The sequence below is a fragment of the Pimephales promelas genome, chromosome 16 (assembly GCF_988280905.1).
Source record: "Pimephales promelas chromosome 16, fPimPro1.hap1.1, whole genome shotgun sequence".
Taxonomy (NCBI): Eukaryota; Metazoa; Chordata; class Actinopteri; order Cypriniformes; family Leuciscidae; genus Pimephales; species Pimephales promelas.
In genome coordinates this window covers 19,744,337-19,771,150 of record NC_142784.1, presented here as the reverse complement: position 1 = coordinate 19,771,150, position 26,814 = coordinate 19,744,337, and the positions used below count along the sequence as shown (strand labels likewise).

The 26,814-nt window shown below is 36.6% G+C and overlaps 1 protein-coding gene across 3 annotated transcripts; it reads right to left on the bottom strand.

Moving 5' to 3' along the window:
- Positions 1-372: 372 nt before the first annotated feature.
- Positions 373-23,895, bottom strand: gpr4 (G protein-coupled receptor 4). 3 transcript variants are annotated; one of them, XM_089121187.1, is made up of 2 exons: positions 23,787-23,895; positions 373-3,550 (listed from the first exon to the last, which is right to left on the bottom strand). In XM_089121187.1, the coding sequence occupies exon 2, from the start codon at positions 3,158-3,160 to the stop codon at positions 2,066-2,068; it is 1,095 nt and encodes a 364-aa protein (XP_088977313.1). In that variant the 5' UTR covers positions 3,161-3,550; positions 23,787-23,895; the 3' UTR covers positions 373-2,065. The 3 variants fall into 3 exon arrangements, with proteins under 3 accessions (XP_088977313.1, XP_039518506.1, XP_039518504.1); XM_039662572.2 differs by lacking the exon at positions 23,787-23,895 and adding an exon at positions 22,440-22,577; XM_039662570.2 differs by lacking the exon at positions 23,787-23,895 and adding an exon at positions 19,821-20,110.
- Between the last annotated feature and the right edge of the window lie 2,919 nt (positions 23,896-26,814).

The following is a 26,814-nucleotide window of genomic DNA, read 5'->3' as shown; positions in this document are numbered from 1 at the left end:
GATTCCAAGCGCAGAAAGATTTAACTTTCCTGTGTACAACACGATGGAATTAGCAGACGTAGCATACATAAATATTTTGGAGATAAAGTCTTGTGTTTACAGACTATGTGAAAATTCCCCCCCTGAGCATTTTAAGTTGCAGCTCAGAGTTCTGCTCTATTACACACAGCTTGTTTCTTCTTTACAGTGACTGGTGGGAATCAGAATGACTCATCTTCACGTGAATGGTCGATGTTGACACGTTTGTGACTTTTTTTAATGTTGTATTGTTTTTTCCACTGAACCACATGACCATCTACTTAAGGTTATAAAGCTTGCTGTAAGTGCCCTTGATCACACATAATGTCATCCAAACTAATAGTTCTGGCAAGGTTTTCTCAAAGTTATATAACTTTGACTTTTTTCATTTTATTTAAATAACTTTTATTTTCTGTTGACAAAGAAAGAATTTAACAGAACTATTTAAAGCATTAAATATATTTTTTCTGACATGTTTTATTTTGGCATAACAGCAAATCCAGTACATTGCACTATCTCACTGCTGACATTCAGGACTTACAGTTTGGTAGGCTGAAACAGGGCACCTGGAGACCTAATGCAGAAAAAAATGTAAACAACAGCAAAGCCCATTGTTTGGAAACTGTTTCCATTTTGGTTATCTGTAGTGGGCCACCGTACATAAAGTATATCAAACAAGAGACATCTAAGAGGAACTTGCTCCTCCAGACAGTTTTGTTAAAGAATCTTGTTATACCACATATTAAGATGCATATTAGGAATAGTCTGGCCATTACTTTTGTTGACTCTGGCATTATTGGACTTGCTTAAAATGTCCAAATATTTCAAAATAGGGATAGTATATTTCCTGCAAAATCTATAAGAACAGACACAAATGGCAGGCATGTTTACATATAAAACATTCAAGGGATTCTGGCATCAACACTGCGCTGACATCAGTAATCCTCATCATAGAGAGTGTTTCTGGGTAACACGTGAGGTACACATAGGTGTTGGTATGGTTATTTTCAGAAAGCGCACATTCATGTACAGCAGCCCCAAAAAGTATTTACACTTAAAAGGATAGTTCACCCGAAAATGAAAATTCTGACATCATTTAATCACATTAAAGTTCTTTTCTTTACTGAAACACACGGAAAAGGTAGTTTAAGAAATGTGTCAATTGTTTTTGTCTACGAAATTTGGTTTTTGTGTGGTTTGTTATGAAAGTCAATGGGGTCCAAAACAACACCATTGGACCCCTTTGAATTCCATTGTATGGACAAAAACAAAAAACAAAACACAGAGACATTGTACAAAGTACCTTATTATATGCTCCATAGAACCGGGTTGGTTAAGCCAAAAGTATACTTCGGTTTTTACGTGTACATTGTGCGTGCCATAAATTCAATCATCGGCATAGTATATGCCAATGCATTCTCATCCCAAGGCATCATATACGACACTTTTGCCAAAGCGTATACATCCAACGCACATGGCACCCTTTAGCGTCAAATGAGACGATTCTGTTATGGTAGGTTTAGGTGTGGGGTAGGGTTAGGGTTAGACCACTAGGAGGCACCTTCTGCCCTATATATATCTGTGTCTCATTTGACGCTAAAGGGTGCCATGTGCGTTGGATGTCTACGCTTTGACAAAAGCGTCGTATATGACGCCTTGGGATGAGAACGGGCTCTATGTGAGTAGGTTAGTTTTTCCACAAGGTATCGACGGTGCCCCTTTGTTTCACAGTTGGGGAAAAAGATGAGACATAACAACAAACTACTGGAGACGACAACAACAATATACGACCACATTGACAAGAGGTTGTGTGAGGGGTTTAAGAGATACATGCAAAAAACAAAATTTTAAAAGACATTTTTATCGGTCATAACTTCTGGAGAGAAATAGCTTAGACACTGGACAAAGATGAAACTTTCTAGTGCACATGTGTAGTGTTTCACATGCTGTACACATACACTATGCGTTCATGTCAAAACTGAAGTATTCTTTGGGCTTCAAAATTGCACTTGGTTTAATATTTTGCTATTGACATTGACATATAACTTCACTTTTTAACACTGAGAATGGTCATTTGAAGGCACTCGTCTTTGAGTACTTCAATGTCAGTTTTATAGGCATTGGTTTTGACTTCACTGTAGAAATCGGGCTTCTTCATGGCCAGGGGCGTCTCTACTGTGATGGATGCCCCCATAAGCGCCTCCGGGCTTTGGCCTCGCTGGAAGAGACCCAAGAGGGTGGACAGGGCCCGGCCCACGTCATGACGGGCCCCTTCGTTGACAAAGCAGTAGAGGATTGGGTCCGCCACGCAGTTGAGGCTGGTGAGCGCCAGAGTCACGTGATATGCACCAAACAAGTTCTCCTCGGCGCCACAGTCGCAGGGGTTGCTGAGGAAGAGCACGCTGCGCCACAACAAGAGGACGTGGTAGGGAGCGAAGCAGAGGAGGACGATGAGGATCAAACTGAGGGCCAGCCTCTTAATTTTGGCCTTCTCCTGCCGCTCAGTGGAGACGTTACCACGCACGGCTCTCAGGATGCCTCTGTACGCTGCCAGCATCACACCCCAAGGCACCAAGAAGCCGAGAAAAATGCGGTAAAGGTTCATCCCAGCCACCCAGTCCTGCATGGGATACTTCTCGAAGCAGAAGGTGTGGTTGAATCGGTCCTTAAAGAGTTCGTCGTGGAAGAGAGGTGCAGAGTTAGCCACTATTTCGGTTATCCATACAACCGCGCTGACCAGTAAGGCTGTTTTGACCCTGCGGACTTTAGCGAATTTTAAGGGATGAGCCACCGCCAAGTAACGATCTACAGATATGCAGCAGAGGAAGGCGATGCTGACGTAGATGTTGGTGTAGAAGATGAAACCGAATAGCTTGCAGGACTCTTGCCCGTGGATCCAGTTGTCATGGTGAACGAAATAGTCGATCCAAAGTGGCAAAGTAGCAATATACAGGAGGTCAGCCACCGAGAGGTTCATCAAGTAGATCCCCAGCTCGTTCTTCTGCCTGACTTGCATATACGCGGCCCACAGGGCCATGCAGTTAGTGGGGAAGCCAAGGACGATGACTATAATATACAGCGCCGGCTGAAAGAACTGGTCTATGTTCGAGGCAACATTGCACGAGGTTGAGATGTTACACATGGTCTCTTCGCTTCCTCTGAGACTTATATAATCATTGAAAAAAAGTTTCTACGGTCCAAACTCAAGCCATGTTTAAAAATGAGACTGAAAAGTCAAAAGGTCTCCGTTTTGCTTTCATGTATTGAATAGGGAGAGTAACACTGTAGCCCACTCTGGTCTAGCATGGTGGGCCTGACATGTCACATGTCTCTACCACATTTCATGGCTAGTGTTTTAACCTCTCGGAGGGCTCAGAGGTCAAAGACATGACCACAAGAGAACATGCCATTAATCCTTGTGAAATGATCACCTTGGAGAGGTCTCTGGCAGGTCAGCAGAATGAAATGGTCAACTCCATCTCTCAAGGTCGCACAATGACTAATCTTCTTTGCTCTGTCCAATAACATCAATCTGCAAAAGAGGAAAAAGAGGAAAAAGAGCAATTATGCGAGGTTTAGAAGTCACGCTTCATTATTTATGAGTCGCAGAAAGTTTTCTGCGATCTTTATAGGTGAGAAATGGCCTTTCCAGGGCAGTGCTGCGTATTTGTTAGATTAGATTTGCTCTGTGATACAATGAGCGTATGTTTTCCTATTCCCACCTCTAACCTTGGTCATCCTCACATTAGCATGTGTTTGTTTGGAGTTCAACTGAATTAACATTTATTACAAAGCTCCATTTTGCTTTCAAGGTTTGTACAACATCTCTAGGAGGAAGTTTCTTTCTGTACAGGCATTTGTGCAGGTCTTGGTACGTAGGAGGTATTTTCTCTCCTTAGATCAAGCAGATTATATGTACCTGCTAGCACGAGGAAATGTGACATAAAATAAACAGAGCAGAACATTACGACTTGACAGGTGACCAATATGCTCCTTGCACAGTCATGGCAACCTCTTTTACAAAACCTTTCAGATTTATACAGTATTTCTGAGAAAAGTGCCTCAACAGTAAGTATTTTTCTGCTTGCCTAATAAACAAACAAAAACACATATATAAATTATTCATATTGTATGAATTTAAAGTAATAAAAAATTTATCATTTATAATTTTACATTTAATATTTTAAAATTATTTCCTATTTTTATAAATACTTCACTTCCATCATTTGTCACATGTTAAGCTCATCATGGAAAACAAGGTAAATGGTGTTGTTATTAAACTATAGTGATGTGGTTCAGTGTCTGGAGTGAAACCAAGCTTGCTGTTTGCTTCCGATTGTTTATAGATTCGCATAGAAACTGTGGCTGTGCATAAGAGATAAATGAGAGACACTAGTGTGCAAACTAACTGGGTAGCAATGCGTGTGTGTACTGTATCTCTTAGCATCCATATAACAAAAAATACTGCACAATTACAAGTAAAACAACCGAATATTCCCACAAAATGATTCTAGTGAAATTTAATCTTTAAGTAAATGTAACTAATTTTATAACTTCAAAGCATGTCCGTGTTCAGACTGAACATTGTTCAGGAAATAGCTGAACAATGTGAAGAAATGACTCAATGTGATTCAGACTCTAGGGATAACAGACAACATTCCTAAAACATAAAACAGATCTTTTTTTTTTTAAATGAATTTTTTGAAACATTATCCATATGTGAAAAATAAGTTTCAAAAGGTTCAATTTGTACATTTAAAAAAAAAAAAATTCTTGTAAAGGATATATTTTAGGACTCAAAAGTCATAATGACAACTTGAACTAATTGCGTTATTTAGTTACTTTTCATGTAAAGTAATGCATCACATTACTTTGCATTACTTTTTTCCCACCTAGGCTGGGGCTGCATGTTTTTTTTTTTTTAAATGACAAAAACAGACAAAAGTTTTATTTTGGCAAATGTAAAGGTCCTTTCATACCAAAAGTGAAATGAATACGTTTTAGGCTGAAGTAAATGCAAATTCACACCTGTACAGCAGAGAGCATAGCTCAAACAAACCTTTCAGCTGCGCGCTGCCATTCTGGATGGCAGAAGATCACTCTCACTTCAGCAATAAAAACTATGAAACACAAATGTGATGAATGATTAAAGTAATTTATCTTATTCATATGGATGAATTGGATAATCAAAGGTCAGCAGCAATGACACTGTTTAATAAAGTGAGATTAAATACATAATGTATATTTGTGTAATTTACAGTGTAAATATTGCAGGTTTGTGTAGTATTCAAAGTCTGAATTTCACTGTTTTTATTATGCATGCCTATATTTAGTGTACATGCTCATTATTTATAACTACAATAAGCATCATGTTATCACAGCGCAAACAACGCCTCTGCACTTACTCATGATTTCTGTCAACATGAGAACAGGAGAGCTGTCAGTCAATTATTGGGAAAATAAAGTAACTTGCATTACTTATTTAAAAAACTCAGGTATTTTGTTGTAAATTTAAAAGTAATGTGTTAGTTATTGAAAAAAGTTATCTGATTATGTAACTTGCTTTACTTGCATGACTGCATCCGTTAACGCCAGACAGAAGGGGAGTCACACCACCATATGGAAAGAAGCGTAAATGGATGGAGAAGCATAGTTTACTGTAAAGCTACGTCTTAGCTTACCTTGGCGAAAGCCAAGTATAAATCATTATGAAGTTTTCACATCTACTCTCGTAATGGAAATCATAAGTATCATAATATTTGCTTGTATTTTTCACAAGTTAAGAATACAATACTCCTATGCTTTTAAAATAAAAGTATTAAAATGTTACATTTTTTATAATAAATGTAATATTAAATTATATGTGTTATAATACTATATTAAATATTTTAACACTAATAAAATGGATGTTTCAACATTAAACCTTAATGAAGGGATAGTTATACAATCTTATCTGTTCTGCAGACGTAAGAAAGTCATACAGGTTTGGAACAACATGAAGGTGAGGAAATGATGATATAATTTACATTTTTTAATTAATTAACCCTTTAAGCAGGCACACCATTGCATCATTTCAGCAATATAAAACAGAAAAAGATTTAATTTCAGTTGTTCCAGATATGTTAAATGAACATTTTTTGCCAACAGCATTTCCCCATTTAAGTAAATGCCTTGGAGAGTTACGAATAATAGTGAACTGGTTTACCTTAAAATGATTTAGTTTGTATAAAATCATACTGCTATAGTGATAAGATGAATTGTCAATGTTGCAAAAGCCCAAATCAAAATGGACTATTGTTTTACATAAGATACAAAACAAATCAACAAACACACACACACACACACACACACACACACACACATACAACTATTTTGCACTGTTTTTTAGGAAATAAACATGACTTAGCTTTCCTCCAAACCCAGTGTTAAAAATGACCTGCATTTTATTTTGATTACAATGTCTGACTCTAAAAAGGTTTGAGATTGAATTCAAAGCTTTCAATGTGGTAAAAACACCTTATCATGTACGTCACCAGTCACCACCAACCAGTGTCCAGCCAAAAACTGTGAAACAAACAGATCAGGAACCAGAGAGCTTTCCTAGTATGTCACCAGTTTTAAGAAATTGCTTACGAGCCTGATGCTTTTCAATCAGTAGGAAATATGAGATAACAGCAGAGGACCGCTGCCCTGATGGGGCCAGAAACGGTGAGCGATACGCCAATGGGTTTAAAAATGCCTGACCTAATCCAATCTGTCATTCTGCTTCAATATCAATATCTCACAGTGGCAGATAACAATGTACCCTTCAATAGAGAAAAACAGAAAGCACTACAGGGTGATAAAGATTTAAAGATGATGGAATGTAAACTACTGGAAAGTTGTCAACCCGACTTCATTTTCATTCAGGTTGGGAGATAAAAAGCGAGGGGGACAGAACTGGCTGGTAAGATGCAAAAACAAAAGAGAAAAGATCTCTCAGATTAAAATATGCAGTTTGTGTGCATTTACAACTCTACACAAAAGGAGAAGATCTTCTAACGCAGTGTAAACAAATATATCTGGCTTTTATCCATGATCCTGTAAAAAAATATTGTTGGTTTAACTTAAAAAAGTAAGTAACCTGGTTGCCGTAAAATTTTAAGTTGATTGAACTGGAAAAAGTGAGTTAATACAATGAAGGAGATTGATTTAATCATCAGAAACTCAAAATAATAAGTCATACTAAATAAATGATTTAAGTTGATTTGACAAAAGAAAAAATGTTGTGATAATAAATCTTGAAAAAAAATTTTTTTACAGTGTGTAGCAACATAAAAACCTCATAAAAAGCACAAAATAAAAATCTGTTTCTCTATTTTCCCACTTTTAGGCAGGTGGAGATAATGAACAAAACACCGACGTCGACCCAATAACCCTGAAAATGAGGATATGAATAATCAGGGACACAAGGTGATGGTCAGTGATACTCGTCTCAATATTGACACTCTAGAGTAAAAGAATTGTCTCTATAGTCTCTAATGAGTGAAAATGTGTCATGGACTGACATGGAGTTATTGAAAAAACATTTCACAAGAAGAGCCCTCAATAAAACTGGAATGATGTCTGGAAAAAAACGGCATAACACAAATAACAGTAAAGTTCGAGCTTCACAATTAACTGAATACAATTTAGACTGTGGTTACAGCTTCCACAATTATGTAATCAGATGTTGAGTGTTGATTACAGCATCCCATTTCAGTTTACCATTGCGTAATGGCCGATCAGGGCTGTTTAAATGAGCCTTTACCTGTCAGTAATGACAACCTTTCCTATAAGTGTTATATTTCTTTTTGATTTGTGGTGGAACAAAAAAAAACCCTAAAATGCAGGACTCAAACAATTGTGTGAAACTGGTAATGAAATAGAAGAGTTCTTCTTATAGGGTTGCGTTGTTGGCTTTCTCTAATTTGCACACAATTTTAATCATGTCATTACCTGAAACCAGTTAAACTATGTACAGAGTGAAAACATTTCCATTGTAACAATGGTCATGGCTCGCAGCTAAAGCTCACAAACTGTTTATGGGTCATTTCTTGTACTCACTTTTAAAGATCTCCAATGATTGGCTCTCCTAAGTTACTCATTAGTTTGGCTGTAAGCGTAGACCTGAGTTGAGGGAGGCATAAAGACATTAAATTAAAGACATGTAGACATTAGATTTTCTATTCTGTCTGATAGATATGTAATCCAGCAGATACATGAGACTACGTGTCCAACATGTGATTTGTACAACAATGGCCCACTGAGTGTACGATATTTTGCCAACTGTCAGCATAAGTGACTACACACTTGCATCATATTTTCACCAGAGATAGAGCGACAGTTCACCCAAAAAAATAAACTTCTGTCATCATTAGCTCTCATGTGGCTCTAAAAATGTTTATATTTATTTTTTCTACACAGAAAAAGATAGAAAAGATAGATAGATGATCGGACACACTGCCCAAGGATAAAACACGTTGCATAAGGAACATTAAGTGTGGGCAGTCACCAACTATTGCGATTTCAAAAAATAATCTTTTACAAAAGCTAGGCAGAATAACATGGTTTTCCTCCATACATAGAAAAAAACTAATTAGTTCTTGCAAAATGTGATCACGTTCCGAGAAAGCCTGTTTAATTAGGTTCAATTTTAAGTGTGCCTAAATACGGTAATTATCTTAATCAAATCAGCCTTTTTCCCAACGGCTCAAATGTCAATTTTGTTATCCGCTCCTGTGGATAAAGTTTGCGATTTGTTGTGTTAAACACACTTTTTGTGTGTGTGACAGACTGGTACGTGCAGGGAAAATTAATAGGAAAAGGAAGGCTTTGGACACTTGACCCCTGAATGACCTGGTCTCCCAAGGCACTGGCTCTTTCATGAAATGATAAATGTTGTTATTGTCCAGTTTGAAGAACAAATCGAAGGTTTATGTAAAGTAGCCTTCTAAAAAAAAAACCGTTGCACACATAATAATGTAACGACTTGCATTTTTTGGTGCGCAAGCATAACTAAGAGTGACAAACTAGTCTCAGATGCTGCCAGAAGGATTGTGTCAGAGCTATTAACAGCTTTATGTTTTGTGACAGTCGTCCCTGTGGTTCGCCCTGTGGGGTCACACTAAATAATGAGTGTAAACACAATGGCCTTAACAAGACCCTTCTTGTCTTCAAATCTCCCCCTTCCTGGTCTGATGGGAAAGACCCCAATGTTATCACAACAGCACCCTCACAATAACATATACAGTTAGTATTTGAAGAGGAGAGCCGGCAGCTTTCCAATCAGGAGGTGCTGAGAGACGGGTCTTTCCGCTATTTCTTAATGAAAGAGTTGGAGAGAGACGGGGAGAGGGAGAGGAAGAGAGGGCACGAGAGAGAGGCATCCAGAAAAAAAGGCTGAATTTAAAATAGAAACGACTGATTATTCATTTATTCACTCATTAGTGGGAGATCAGATCAAGGATACAACAGCCAGGCCTGGCAAAACTCCTAGATGCACAACAGACACCGGGGTCAAATAAGGTTTATTCAAATGTCCACGGGAAGGACAAAAGGTCAACTAGATCTAAAGCTTACATGAAGCCCATATCAAAGGTGACAACAGATGTTCCCAAGTTTATAGATGCACGACACAAATCTAAATTTCTCATCATTTCCAATAATGCCTGTTTGGTAAGGTTTGTGCAGCTCTGGTACAAGAAAACCAAGCCCACTCTCACCCCAAGACGTCATATAACTGACGCTTTTGACGTCAACATCCAACGTTTTAGGGTACCCTTTAACGTCAGTTAGATGACGCTATCTAATCCTAACCCTACCCCGGACCTAAACCTACCCGTGTCATCTAACTGACGCTAAAGGTAAAGCGTCAGACGCCCCAGTATCGTCATCTAACTGACGTTAAATTGTACCCTAAAACGTTGGATGTTGACGCATGGTCCAAAGCGTCAGTTAGATGACGTCTTGGGATGAGAACGTGTTGGAAAACCATAAAATTACCTGTATTTCATGAGAGTGAAGATCTATAACAGGCTGAGTGATTCGACATTGTTCCTGAAATCGCCCAGCAGCAAGAGCTCAGTACAGAGCAGCCCTCAGAAACCTTATTTATTCAAGAAATCAAGATCTTATTAACCCATAAAAGTTCTCTCCAGTTCTCAAGCAAAGCTTACAATCACAAGCCTAACAGGCTGATTCACTAGTTATTATATGCCACATTATGAGGGGAAAACACATGAAGAAATGCAGGGGAGAACTACAGAACCAAGAGCGTACGATAGACCGATAAATTGCATTTTCGTAAATAATTTCTGCTTTCACCTTTTTAGTGAATTTTGAGTAGGAAGAGTAAAATAAGTGATCATTTGTCCGATATATGTAAATTTTATTTGCTGCCATTAGACGGTATGACATTCATCAATATATTTACATCTCTCTAGAGATTGGTATTGGCGTCAACCTTTACAAAAACCCATTTTGGTCAACTTCAGAAAAGCAGCACATTTGTTCTGTCCTTTAAGACTAATGCATTCACTGCTGTGCTGTCATATCAGGTTCATGCCTAGCCCAGGAGAATACAGCAAAAGGTGAGGTCTAGTCCTGTGGTTAACTGCTTTTTAGATTGTTGACTGGTGAGATCTGACACCTTTCCCTGCTGCTATTCAACCAATTTCTTCATCCTTTCTAACAGGGATACATTTCAAAGAACACACACTCATGTTGTGTTTTCATGTTTTAAGGGGACTTTCCAGACATAATCATTTGTATATTGTAAAAATGGTATATTCTATATCCCCTTACACTATAAACTGACCCCTAAACCTACCCATCACAGAAAACTTTCTACACTTACATTTAAAAAAAAAAAACATCACTTCCTCATTAGGACAAAAAATGATGTAACTTTTAAAAATTTATTAAATCTTTTTTTTTTTTTATAAGATTTTTTTTTCAGATTAATCATCATTTACATACTATAGTCAATTTAAAACTATTTCAAACAGCACATTGATATCTGTTATTTTCTATAATTACCATGCAATCAGTTTTTTGACCTACATGGAATATACAGTATTTACTAAACATTAATTTGTGAAGGGATATGAAATAGTGAAGGTATAAAGATGATTAAAACGATCACTTATCCTAATACATTCATATCATACACCTTTGTGACGAATTAAAAAAATTGTGAAACGTTGCTTTTATTTATCTAATATATTGCAGACAATTATTGATAACTTTTCAAGTATGCATTACTTTCCCATCTATTCAAATATGCTATAATAAAGGCATGCAATTAATTTTTTTTACATTTATTTCACAAAGCAACTTATATTAAATAAGATATTTTTGGTAATTTATGATAGACATTATACACAAAGTACAGAGGAAGTTTTCTGTCAACTCATATTTTCATACTTAAGCTTTCAAAATGAAGTCATGCATTCTGAACTTATGTAACACCATTCAGAACTGGTTTAACACCTGCTATGTATTTCCTCAGATTAAGCATGCAACTATAAAGGCCATAATGGTTGTACATGTTATGAAATGGGGGAAAAAAGGAACAGGGTCTGTTTATGCTCTGCCAGTACACTTTAAACTAATTTAATAACGCACACACACACACACAAACTCAAATAAAAGGAAAAATCAACTATTGCAAAACGGGTCAATGTGTCAGAATTATATTTAGCGATTAGTCTACAGATGGATATATTCCTGATGTTATCCAGACATATTCTCCCTCCGGCAGTCTCTCCTGTCCTAGAGTGACGGTTTAGTGGAAAAAACATAATAATTCAAAGATAAATGTAATGACAGACTTACAGCATTTTGGTCTTGCGGTCTGCATTAGCCGATAGTACAAAAGAGCTGATGAAGGTATCATTACCAGTGATGAATAATATGCTCATTTTCTTTGAAACCTGGCTCCTTTAAGTGTGACATGATGACTTCAGTATGATGATAGTGGTGCAAGAAGCCCAACTAAACTTTTTTACTGCCAGGACCTACAGTACCTGGCTGTTTAAACAGCGGAGGCTTTTAACACAAGGACATTGGGCAACTGAAAGGGAACTAATTCAATTGGGTCTCAGACTGCTCAGCATGATGAATAAGCAGGTAGCTAGGCAGGACACAAACTCATGGTGTCTACCTGAGGGCATAACCAGACCATTCACCACACCATTCTGCCATCTGACAGTTTGAACACACTTTCCAATTCACCAATGGTGTTTATTGTTCAGAGATACACAACTAGGATGATCAAACTGATCAACTTAAAAAGCTCAGTGAGCACAAGGCCAGGCTGCAACACTAAAATGCTTATTATTACTATTTATTACACAATGCTTCAATATTATACATGATGGTATGCGAGTGATAGAATCACTTATAGTGACCTTGCCTGTGTAGTTACATCAAATGTTTTCAATTCCAGAAAGGGAACATTTACAAGCAACACACTCCACCCACATTATGTTTGTAATAAACTAGAAGTAATGTCATGTACCTAGAAAAGTAGTCCCACGTAAAAATTGTGATTTAGACAACTTTACAATAAAAATAAATAAATAACCAGGGCTTTAATTCAAGTGCTTTAACAAAATACGTGCTTCACATTTCAACTTTTAAACCCTCTGGAATGCCGGCTCGCTATATGTCCATTGTAGTCGTGTAACTGTAACAGTTAAGGATATGGTTTGTCTCCAACAATGAAACATAAGTGGAAAGCACACAATGACCAGGAACTGTCAAGCTCCAAAAAGGACAGCAAAAAAATTGGTTTATAGTGCTCTTGTATGTGCTATTTATGTCTTCTGAAGCCATTATGATTTAAATCCTTTTTGCATGGAACAGACCAAAATTCAACTTCTCTATAGCTCTCAAATGTCACTCCTGCGTGCACGTTTTCAAATATAATAGTTATGTGTCTCATCACTGCAGCCATTTTTAAAATGAATGAGATATATATAATCATAATTAAAGTGCGATTTTTGTGCTGCTGTTTATGGGGAGAATTTCAGTAAGTAACAATTTCTGTCTCCAAATCTGTCATATGGCTTCAAAAATTAAAAATAAATAAGAACACATAATTCATATGGGCTTCTTTATTATATCAAATTGTCCTTTTAATTTCCTTATGCGTTTTAAAAAAATATCTGACTCAAAACTTTTCAACAGTAGTGTATAAAAAAAATCTGGATATTGTGAATATCTCTTTTTGTGGATGAACAATCCCTTTTACTTATTTAAAACCCCTATAACTCATTGTGTAAGTTATACATTACATAAGAAAAGAAAACAAAAAACTCAACCGACTTCCTTAAATGTCAGTTTCTATGCAGACATGCACATGCACACACACACACACACACACAAGCAAATATGCAAACATTCAGAGATACACAAAATGAAACTTTATCTTTAATGGGCTTCATTTAAACAACTTCAGTGAAAATGTCAGGTTTTTTAAACTAATTAAGAGATTAATATTAATTTAACTAATTAAAAGTTTATATTCTGATTTTGCCAAATCAGATCACTTCTGTCTTCAACTGTTAAATTAAGTGATACTTAACAAATTCTTCCTTTGTAACCACTGATCTTTTTTATTTGTTCTTGTTTAAAAGAGAGTGGCAATGTGCTTTACAAGGAATGGTCCATTATATCAGTACACAGCGACCACATAGCAGGCTGACCATGGCAGGTGAGCCGAGTAAGAACTGCCTGTCTCCCTTGGTATTGATTCAGGGTAGGTATTTAATCCTTTCCTAACTGTGTTTTATGCTCCATTGGAGAGGTGGCCGTGTGTCTCTAGAGAGACCAGGGCAGGCATCCTGCAAGGCGAATTAATGACTTCAATAAAAGTGCCACATTTTCCACTCAAGTCCCCAGTCAAGAGTTTTATTGGTGACGTTTAATTTGGCTTAAACTGGTCGGCTGCTTTAGGCACGGTCACAAATGCTAATCACCTTTACCCCGAATCGCAATTAAAAGAGGCATCAACAACAGCTGTAAGGTAAACGCGTTATTAGCGTTGTTAACGCAAACCCATTTTAATGCGATTTATTTTTTTTATCGCGAGATTAACGGTCTTTTCGGCCTGGCAAACTTTGTAGTTTTTTTACTTGCTTTTGCAACATGACGCGGTATGCGCGGCGCTGCGCTATGAAACCCATTCATTTCCATGGCCAAACCTCACACCGCGGTTAAAATTCACTTTTGCCGCTGTGACGATTACCAGCGTACCCTATAGAAATGTTTTTTCGCGTCCTGTCTGAATGCACCGGTGTTGTGCCGAATTTCGACCCCTGCCAATTTATTACCCTCCTAGCATTGGTAGGTTTAGGATTAGTTGTGGGGGAGGGGGTAGGATTATGGGCGGGGTTGGGATTAAGCAATCAGGTACTGACTTCAACGAGGGGGGTAATAATTTGGCAGGGGGTCAAAATTAGGCACAACACCGGATCTAGACCGGAAACAACACTTGTTGCGAGCTGGCCAAATAGTAGGTTAACGTTACGTTTTGAGTGGATAAACAAATTGTTTTTTTTGACGTTGTGAACTGAACTATCATTGATGGCCAAGCATGCACATGCGGCTAATGCGAATTCTCCGCCCCGTCGTCAATATCAGGACCTTGTCAGTATTTCTTTCACCCTTTTATTGATACATTGTGTGAGAGATCAGGTGTGAGAATGTTTTAGTGTGAAATTGAACACTGTATTGTCAATGTTTCATGTGTTCATGTTAATAAGAGCATTAATTAGAAAAAATAATGCGACAAAAAGACATTTAGAATAGATCAAAATGTGCGATGAATTGCGATTAATCGCGAGTTAACGGCCATTAATACTATTAATCGTGATCAAATATTTGAATCGTTTGACAGCACTAGTATCAACATGACGATATGTTTTCTGAAGACAGAAAACAAGATGAACAGGGAGAAACAGCGAGAGAGTTCAGCTCTAAACATGCTTCATGCTCACTCAACTGGTTTCATGCTGTTTTTTTTATAAAGCGCAGAGGAAACACCTCCACATCTCATCTGGTGCATCTGGTCCACTTCTGCTATTGTTCTGTTTAATCTGTGATTGTGTTGACAGGCTGTAACTTGGCAGTAATGTAGCAGAGACGAGGAAATTGCTGGCACCTGCTTAGCAAAAAAACCAAAGCGATGTTTAAAAGGGAACTAGATGCAGTGTCATGCTGAGAAACACTTCAAAGCAGAGACGGATTAGTTTATATGACAGTGAAGCGGCCAAATAGTTTAGTAGGGTCAGGATAGGGTAAAGAGTTGAAAATCACCATGAAAAAGAGAAGAGAACTTGAAAAATCGTCTTCAAGACTCACAACATTGTTACAAAAGTGTATTAAAATAAAGACTATAACTGATATAATGTTTACTGTCATTATAACCTCAAGCAAAAAAAGATAATTTGGTAACGCTTCCTTTTACAGTACAGTACTTACAGTGTACTTACCTAGAAAGTACTGGCCAATATAAGGTAAGTACATGGAACAGGGGTAGGTTTAGGAGTTGGTTCAGGGTTAGTACTAGTTATTACCCAGTAATTGTAGTTACTTAAATAAGTACATAGTATTTACTGCACATGGGTAACTGGACTGTAAAAGGAAGCGTTACTGATAATTTGTACATTTCTGGTAATGCCTGTGACTGCTTGTGCATACTTTCTTCAAAATAAATAGAAGATAAAAGAACCGTATTGGATTCCTCAAAGAACCTTTCAGTGTATGGCTATTAAAAATTTTTTTAAATTCTTAAGGCGCGGTCATTGCTTGGCAAAATTTTGGAGCCGAAATCCAGTCATTTAAATAGGAAACGGCATGATTTATTTTCACGCGATGGCAAGTTTTTTCCACGTTCAAGTTGATCATGCAAATTTGTGGTGTTGACCAAACGAAAGCTTTGTATGAAAATGACCCTGTGTGAACTGTGCTTCTTGCATCACTACACGGTTGACAAAGGACCTTTTATGTCAGGACATTTCACATAAATTTTGCTAATGCGACTTTGCCTTTAGTTTGAAGAACATTTTAATAATGCAAATAACCTTTTTCCACCATAAAGGACCTTTTGAGCGATATGAAAAATGGATGTTAAAAGTTCTTCATAAAACCATAATTTTTTTTAAGAATGTTGTATTGTACACTATAAAAAATGCTTGGTTGTTTTACCCCAACTTTGGGTCAAATATGGACAAACCCAGGCATTGGGTTAATTTTTTTCACATTTTAACCCAAAGTTTGGGTTTGTCCATATTTGACCCAAATTTGGGTTAAAATGTGAAAATTTTAACACTCAGTTTCAGTCAATCTCATGTTAACCTTGAGTACATAGAGTAGTATTGCATCCTTGTACTGAGTCTTTCCGGAAAAAAAACAAGCGTTTGGAGGCGTGCCGTGTGGGCGGAGCTAAATAATCACAAGCACGCGAAGCTTTTGCGTTGAGAGCGTCTAAAAAACAAACCACATGAATAGAACTCACTGATATGCCAACGCATTCTTATCCTTTAGCGTCATTAAGGTGGCGCTATATGACAAAACGGCGAAATACTACGCACATGGCACCTGTTATCGTTAATATAACACGCGCTGTGATGGGTAGGTTTAGGTGTGGGGTAGGGTAAAGTAGTCTCATATTCACGCTAAAGGATTTATGACGCCTAGGGTTTGCGTGTTATATTAACGATAAAGGGTGCCATGTGCGTATATTTCGCCGTTTTGTCATATAGCGTCACCTATATGACGCTAAAGGATGAGAACGGGCTGGATATGCTTAGCACGCCGCTCACTTTACATCAGTTAGCTTTTTCCATGAAACTGCATTGCATTTATGGTAGGTGAGAGGAAAAAAAGAGAAAAACTGACCACATAAAGCCTTAAAGCATATTGTTGAAAGAGTCATTAACCTGTACCTTCGCTGTGAACTGTTTGCGCAATAAAATAAGTTGAAATTTAAGATGAGCAGCACTAATTTTCACTTTATGTCGTCATATTTTTTTTCTTTAAAGGTGTACATGTGGGAAGTGTGGTTTGATGCCGATTGAGGCGGGAGTTTTTTAAAAGTAAAAATGATTTGTGTGTTTATTCATGCTTTATGAGGACATGATTTGGTTTTACAATAAACAGACACCTACAGTGACTTTGGCCATGTTTAGCCTGAGAATCCCTCTCTTTAACACTGTAAACAACTCTGAATACATGAAAAACCATTGTACACCCCTTTAATAGGTCCTTCAAAAGTCCTTGTTGATAACATTGCTGATAATGAACATTAACTTGACAATAATTAACTGGAACGCGCATGTTCGAGGAAAAACGGACTAAACTACTTCTTCAACTTATTACTAATATATTCTGAGCCCTCTGAACTACACGAGAACATGCAGACAACAGTATCCTTATTTCAAAATTGTGAATTACACATAGCTTTAGAAGCTTATCTTATCAATCACCTGCTGTATTTTTCAAAAAAAAAAAAATCTGCTATTGATAAAAGTCGGATAAAAGCTGTAGTTGTAAGTGCCAAAGGAAAGGTATAAACCCTTTTGTTCTGAGCCATGGTGACCTAACCTCCGTATTTTATTCTCACACGTCAATACTGCTAGAAGTGACTGCACCAATAGCTTCACTAAAAGCTTCTACTTTTGTCCAGAGGACCACAAGGGGCTGAAGATTACAGCCAATACAGAACGTGTTGAGTTACACCGTCTAATGTGGAGAGAGACAAACAAAAATGTGCTTCATCGGAGTCCCGGGTGGACTTAGCGTTTTCTCTTTTTACATAACCCACTTGACATGGTGGGAATGTTTGCACAGGATTCTACTGATCAAGCCATTCAAAAATTCAGCCGTGTTAATCATGATCCTGATTGAGCCTCTGGTTTTGAGAAGTGAGATAGGCATGCAAGATAAGCATTATGTCTGATGCTGTAATATGATATAGCTTGACATGTGGCATGTTTCTGCTGAAGTCAGTGTCAGGTTTGCTAAACAGATCAAAGCGCTGAATAGAACTCACCGATACGCTAAGCACGCTGCGCACTTTACATCAGAGTTAGCTTTTTCCATGAAACTGCATTGCATATATGGTAGGTGAGGGGAAAAAAGACTGACCACATAAAGCCTTATGTGTATTGTTGAAGGAGACATTAACCTCTACCAGGTTGTGAACTGTTGGCGCAATAAAATCTGCCACTACTGTAGATGTTTCAAACTACAAATTACTCCACATATTTAATTATACACTTAAATGTTATGAGTTCATTAGTAAGTTTGAAAACAGCCACTTGCGGGGCCACTATGCCACTGGGTTATAGCTTTCCTCACACAATCTGGTGCTCAAACCAGACATTACCCTCACAAACACTCTTATTAGCTCAGGCGGGTGGCACTGGAGCAAACACCTCATTGGTTCACGGGAAGATTACTCTTCTCTTCTAGTCATGCTTTTAATGTTAGTTCTTATCTCGCATCCCCAAGAGGGCAATTACTGTTTGCTTAAAAAGGACTGATTAAACGTTGTGTTTGTTTCCTAACAAAACAGAGAGGGAGACACCATTTCAGCCAAGACATTCCAGAAAACCTTTTCACGTGCCACATGCCCTTTGCCTCTAAAAGACCATGCAGCCACATGCTGGAGAGAACAAGATGCCGCGTGAAACTAAGTCAGACACAAATTACAGCAAGGAGGAGAAGAGAATACACACTTCTCAATGCAGAACCACGGTATTGAATTCATATTGTATTACATCTACAGCTACCGAGCTGAAATGAGATATGAAACGCAACTGCTGTGGTGTCACTTTCATTTATTTTGATCATTTGCTGCCAAAAAGGGAAATGACTAACTGATCCTTTCCCATCTCAAATGTGAATGAAAATATATTGCATTGTACACAATACAACTGACTTGCTGTAAACACTGCCAAAGGCATTTTATTTATAGCTTGTTAAATTGCTTGTTAAATCGTGAGAAATGGAGTGTGCTATTGCACACACTAAAACCATGTATTCAACAGAGGAATTTAGTGGAAAGAACACTCGAGCATCTAACTAAATGTATTAATACATAATCTATTATAGCTACAGGATGAATGTTGTCATTTACAATGACCTCTTATTGAAAAGGTTAAGTTTATGGCTCATGGAAAACATTTGAAACGCAGTTATCTGTTCAAAGTAGCCAACATATACTGTAAGTCATTCTACTTTTACTGTAATTTTTGTGAAGGTTTTGTACAGTAAGCAATTGCTTACCAAAACCTTGCAATCTGTAGAATTATCATTTACTACTGTTTTTAATAGACCTACTGTAAATACCCTGTAGTTTTGTAAGCTCACCTCAGGCTTTTAATAACTAAATGAATTGTAAAACCGTCAACATTGGTGCCAACCGTTGCTATACTGTACGTCAGCTATACATACATCATATTTTGAAAACAATCTTTACAAAATGGAAAAGGCACCTCGTGACCCCAATAACTTTTATTATGTCTATCCAATATCAGCTTAATGTCCATAAGCACACGCCTGAAATTACATAATTTTAGATCTGGAGGAATATCAAGACGTGGCAACAAGGCAAAAATACAATTAAAGTTGTTCAACAGTAGCGGCTATTGAAACGCTTATTTTAAGTAATTATTAAAGAAAACAAGATTTAATCGATTATAGCCTATATAACATAACTATTTATCATAAGACTTACATAACCCAAGAAAAATCTAAATGATGACACTTACATGAGAGTGTTTCCGTAGGTCAATCACTCAGTGACAGTGACAGAGGTGATGTTTTCTGCATCTCCAAACAGCACGCGCAGCGATAAACCCACCAAAACTCTCGTCTCGAGATGAAGATCAGGACAAACATCGAGAACTAGTTACATTAAAGCATCATTATCTTCACATCACACCAGCGGAAACGCAGAGACATTCGCGAAGTTGCAAAGCGCAAACTGAAAGTGAGAAGCTCGCGGGAGGTTGAGGAGAAATGTGACGTGCGTTGCGTTTCCAACACTGACCGCCTGCTACTGCTGGCCATTTGAGATGGGACTAAACAAACCAAAAGACAACCTGACATCGTGAAGCTCTTATCTCTTATCGTTTGCTTTATCGGTCCATATCAGTTAATTTAACGTCACTGTTATAAAGCAGGATATGTAGCCTGCCACGGGTATAGGCTATAAAACAAATAGCTCCATAATGTAAAATTGATATTTGTTTTAAATACATGGACACGTTTTTAAAAAATTTGAAGTTCGACTCGCGTTAGACTGTGATGACGCGTAGCCTAATAACATTATGCACGTGCAAAAAACTAGTTAACGCTGCTGTGCCCTTGAGGGTGTTTTTTTATTATTATTTATTTTTTGTTAAGAACAATCTTAGTAAAGACATTTATGTATACAGCATAGATATTACAAAGACTTTCATACTAGGGGGGTATTGTAAACTTATATGAAGATATTATAGGTAACATTTGCATATTTTCAATGTTTTAATTGCTTTTTGCTTCATATAAAATCGGAGTGAATCAATATAAAGCTCAATTTCTTTCCTAAATAAAATAAAATTAGTTTTTTTTTACAGGAGAATTTGCATTTATGAACATAACATTTTGCCATTAAAAGAATGAAATTAATTAAATAATTCTGATTGTGCTTAATTCTACTGTTCTCCCAAATACCAAATAAAATATGTTTCCAAAACAACATAAATTGCCCGTGAGGGTGTTTTGAATACTTGCACACATGCCAGCATGACGAAACTTAGTGTAGGCTATTTAGGCAACTACTTGCCATATCAACACTTAGAGAAAAAAAAATGCGCCAAAATTCAGGAAATCTTTGGAAAATATCACTGAACATTTTTAACCAGCAAATTTTTAATTTTTAATATCTATTTTTGGTGTTTATTTTAAATTATACAAATTTGACATTATTTTAATCTCCAATATGTTATTTAACAGTTGAGAGTTTTTTATTGCTGATCTGCAGAAGACATTAAATCCCAGTTGTGCAGGTGTTGCATGTTGTCACACTGCGTATGTGCCCCTATTAGAACTATGCTATTCTATTCCATGATTTTATGAATTCTATTGAGAAAACATGAGAAAAAGGTGAATAAAGACTGAGAGTCATTGTTCAGAAATTATTAAGGTTCCTAATAATTTCTTTAGTCCACTTTAGACATTCTACTAACTTTGCAACTACATGTCAGTCAACTAACTCTTGTTAGACTGTTAGGTTATGGTTGTTAGGGTTTCGGGTTATAGTAGAATAAGTTGACTTGTAGTTGCCAAGTTACTTGTCAGTAGAATTTCTGTTGGGGAACCATGAAAATAAAGTGTTAGCAGATATTGAGCATGCAGTCAACTAATACTGTAATGACAGTTAGTTGACATGTACTTGCAAAGTTACTTAGAGTTAGTAGTGGACTATCAAAATAAAGTGTTACCATTATTAATGTCATATGTTACAATGTACCCCACCTGGAGCATGTTGCACCTTTCACTTCCATTCTTTGGGGAATATCAAGAAAAATGTATACACTGTATTAATAAAAAAAGAAACACAATTGTAAATGTGGGAAATGAATGTGGGATAAAATAAATACTCTGAACCTTAAGTATACACAAACTGAAAAAGTCAAAAAGCGTTAAGTCGTGCCCCGCTCTCCCCTACTTTACACAGAGCGCTCAAACACTGTTGTTCCGTATATATCTCCTGCAGGCCAACTCGACTTTATCATCACAAGCATGTTTTAGTAGCAGATTGGTTTGGTTATGTTAAGTACATAAAGCTCTATGTAGCCTACTTGTTTTAACAAATTTACAGATGCAAAACTTTTAATAGCATATGCTATTCATCAATGAGGGAAGTATTGTGAAGAGCAAAGTGCTTGTCTTACACTAGCCTACAACATCCAACCAACATTAATACGACCATATAAATGAATAAAAAATCCCTTATGTAGACCTCAACATACTTCAACCACAATAAGAGTAATAATCAAATCATCAAGAAACATTGCTAAATTTGACAGAATCCACAACGCTTATTTGTAAACAATTCCAGCAAAAGGTCAAACAATTCAGTCATATTAAGGTGGAAATATGGCAAACAAAATCATTTTTATGGTGAAAAAAATGAAAAAATATATTGTAAGACACAATTGTGTTTTAAAGTTTGAACATAAATACAATCAAGTAAATCTTTGATTGTTTTTTTTGTCAGTATTATTTACTGGAAATTAACAATTATTTTTACCATCCAAAAACATAACAGAATCAACACAATATTGTTGTAGCTAATCATTTAACGTTAACTGCTTATAGCAGAAACTTAATACAGAACTTACCTGCAAATAGGACTGAATCACCTGCATGTACTGTACACCATGATGGTTTCCCCAGGGTCAAACAAACACATTAGAGTCCATTAAAACTCAAGCCCTCCCCTAACTGCACTCTCTTGTAGAAAATATGATTAGAGGTAGCACCAAGTTAAAAAAAAAAAAAAGCTTGACTATAAAAGCAGTTTGATTGTTTGATGAACAAACAAAGAATGCATCACTCTCAGGGCGTTGTAAGTCTGGGAAATTCTCGAAAATTCACTTGTTTGAGATAACCCATGCACTTTGCTTTGATGACAGTTATTTAGAGAAATAATAATGTCTGTGTACTTATTAAAGAGCAGTAATGAGCATTTGAAAGTGTTAAGAATATTAGATGGGCTTCACAGGCACATACTGTAAGGTCAGTGCTACATCAAGCCAGCCTGCTGTGACAAATAATGTGTCAAATGCATTGCACTAAACAAGTCTGATAAACAAAACCAGTAAAATCTCCAAGGGGATGAGAGCAACAGAATTAGTATTTGGCAGCTTGAAAGAGGAGATGGATTCATTGCACTGGCCTGGTTTCTACTCAAAGACATCTGGACCTTGTAGTGGACCTTCTGACTCAATACTTGTATTGTTCAATATGACTGCAAATTAGAAAGAGCTAAATTTAACTGCAGAACTGTAAAAAAAATGATCGCGATTTTAATGGTAAAAGTTTCCTTACGGTAAATAACTGTGATATATGTAATTTTACTATAAAATACCATTTAATTTACCGTTTTTGGAAGTGAAAAAGAACAAGCCATTGTATAATTTACAGAGGATTACACTCGATTTTTATCATTTTCCAGATTACTTACATTTTAATTATGCATTGATATATAAAGACAGTTTAAATTTGGGGAAGAAAAGTATTTTTGGGGAATTCTACCTCTGCCTTTAATACTCTTACCTTGACAGAAATAGCCTCAAGTAATTCTAGTAATGCAAGTTCTGTGAAATGTTCTTTCCCTTAACAACAATAGGGTTGTATATCTTGATCATACATTACACACCAACACTGCACTGTAAAAAAAATATTTTCATGATTTGTAATCACAACATTTTTTTTTTCTTTTGTCGAATCAACTTAAATAATTTATATAGTTCAGATAACATCATATTTTGAGTTTCTGGTGATTAAATTAATCTCCTTCATTGTATTAACTAATTGTTTCCATTTCAATGAACTTAAAATCAAGGCAACCAGGTTAACTTACTTATTTTTTTTAAGTTAAACCAACAATATTTTTTATGTGCTTAAAAGAATAGTTCACTTTGTAATCTAATCAAAAATCTAATTTTTGATATGTTTTAGCTTACCTCAATGGCATCCAAGATGTAGGTCTCTTTATTTCCACAGCATTTTCAATTTTGACATTTTTTGGTCAAACCGTTGTTGTCTGTCAATGCAGTTTCGGGGTCCACCTCAAAGAGCATGCACAGAGAAGTCAAAATTAAACATGATTTAATGACTTGTGAATGATGGGCTAATACACGAAACGAGCGGTTTGTGTGAGAAAACGAACAGTATTTATATAGTTTTTACCTCTCGTTAACAGCTGTCGAACTGATCTGAATCAGATGTCCAACTGAACCGAACTGAACCGTCTCCAGACGTTACACCGGAAGTGATCCACCATCCATCAATCCATCCATCCATCCATCCATCCATCCATCCTCACTCTCTATTATTGTAAGCCATTGTATTGTTTTCACATATTTTCACCCATTCCATTAATATTTCAGTGACAATCTCACCACTCTGACTTGAATCTATAGTGTGACATCAATCAGCTCTGATATGTGCGGAAGGCATGCTGTGAAGAAATCCAATTACACTATTATCAACCCTCAGCGTCACATCCATAAAGTATCTGCAGTGTTCAGGCAAAATGTGAGAGCAAAAGAATGGTGGTCAACACCAGCATGGGATGGATTTACATTTTCACTATAATTTGATGAAATCAGGGAGAAAATAATTGTAGTGTCAGCATATCTTTTATAGCATCTATAAATCAGCATTGGGAATACGCAGTGGGGAGGTGGAATTTATATCTGTGAAGTGGTCAGAAGCCATTACACACTTGCGTTAGGACACTGTTCTGCTGCATGTTTAGGGACATCTTGAATTCCCTTCCTCCCTGACGCTGACTTGCAATCCCAGATGACAGCGTTGCTTATTTTCTGTTCTGTCACCTCGTCTCCAAGGAGCAGACTGAAAACTGGGTTCACGATGAGACAAGCCTGGAATGTTAGGTCACAAACTGGAGTCTGGGTGGCTAAAACAGTCTAGTCTAAAAAGTCCATAACAGAGGCCAGTATTCCAGAAACGGAACACATTATATAGTGATTATATTTTGTGCCGAACAACAGATCACTAAAAATCTTTTGAATTATATCTGTTATATCTAAACACAAGATAAAGTAATATTAAGAAAGCAGCGCTGATACAAAAGGTTATATGAAAATTACTTTCTTCACCCCTTGCCCTCCTCTCTGTTGAGAAACACAGACTGAATGCTGCTTTGTTCTGCCTCAAACATGTAAACAGCATGAACAGTGAGGCACAAAGATGGCATGGAATTTATTTAACTCAATAGTCATAAAAAACTTAATGAACATTGTTATTGCTCTTAATGCTATTATAAAGAAAGAGTGTCAACCTACTGTGGTTTCCGAACGTATCAGGCCATTACCATATTATTTTATTAGATTGCTTCACACAGAATGCATTTTCACATTCCACTGCACTGCTTTTTACATTGTATTTATATTCATATGTAAACAAGCACTAGGAGGACGTGTTTGACCATTGCGCTCTCATCTCGCACATGTACGCGGTGTGTAAAAAAAAAAAAAAACGCAAAATAAGTTTAACTTCTAGGCTACAAAAAAAGCTTATTTTTTTCTCATTCCATGGGCCACATCTTGCATTTTTTTTTTTTTTTTTTTTTTTTACACAAAAATGTGTTCTGTGTCAAACAATTCCAAACCATACAACAACTTTAGGGAAATATTTTAGGAAAAAAAAAATGCTTATACCAAGTTATACTATACCCAGTTTTCTGTTTAAAGACTATTCTTATTTTATATTGAATGTTGCAGTATTTATTATAAATAACGGGTCCTTGTAAATCGTTATTTTGGTTAAAAAATGTATTTAAATTCATGTGTCCAAGTAGCCTTATCGTCTAATCGATGACACCTATACTGCAAATATGCAAATGAGGACGTTAATCAAGGGTTTAGTAGCCTAATCTGTACAGTGTGAAATGTCAGTTTTTGAATAGGCTACCTAATTATCTTTAAAGTATGAGCAGTGTGAAACATGAAGCAAGATATCTCGGGTTTGCGTGGTATTTTTCCTCAAACCAGCCGATTCTGAAGATTTCATTTGTCATGTCAATTACAGTGCTGACCGCCCACACCAAGAATGAGATTGGTCTAGTGTTGATTATTGGGCAGGTTTTGTTGTGGAGACATGGCAACCCTGAGTAATTCCCAAATGGGGGTATACATACCCTATAGAGGGGTATTTTTTTGTACATTTAATTAAAAGGGATTATATATTATGAATATTTATATATATTTTTATCTAATATTTAAAAGCAGAATATGTAAAAAAAAAAAAAAAAAAAAAAAATTAAGTGCTCATCTGCCACCATCTATTTGTTATTGTGGCAATTTCATGTTTTCATTTTTTTAATAAAAACATTTGTTTTTACATCAAATGTTGGATTTAAAATATTGAAATTTAGAATGTGTATTTACCCAGTCTTTTTTACCTACAACATTTGATTATTTGGTTTAATTTCGATGACGGAGTTGCTACTTGAGCATTACTGATGGGGGTTGTGGGGGTATAGTTCACCCAAAAATGAAAACTCTGTCAGTATTTACCCACCCTCATGTTGTTCCAACCCCATAGGACTTTGGTCTTTCTCCAGAACACAAATTAAGATATTTTTGATTAAATCTGAGAGCTGGATAACTCCTCCATAGGCTTCTAGGGGACTGAAACTTGCCGGCCCAGAAAAGTTATTAAAGACATTTCGTTAAAGTAGTCCAAGTGAGTACAGTGGCTCAATCTTAAATTTATCAAGCGATGAAAATTTTTTTTCTTCTCAGTTGGCCTTGAGTTAGTTCACATAGTGTAACAGAGCAGCGCTTTTTGTCACACGTAGGCTCACTATTGGCCAAAGCTGATCATGTGTGTGATGCGTGTGATGTACAACACAGAAGCGCTGCACTATTACACTATGCTTGTATAATAACTTTTCAGGGCCGGCAAGTGTCAATCCCTTAGAAGTCTATGGATGAGTGATCCAGCTCTCAGATTTAATCAAAA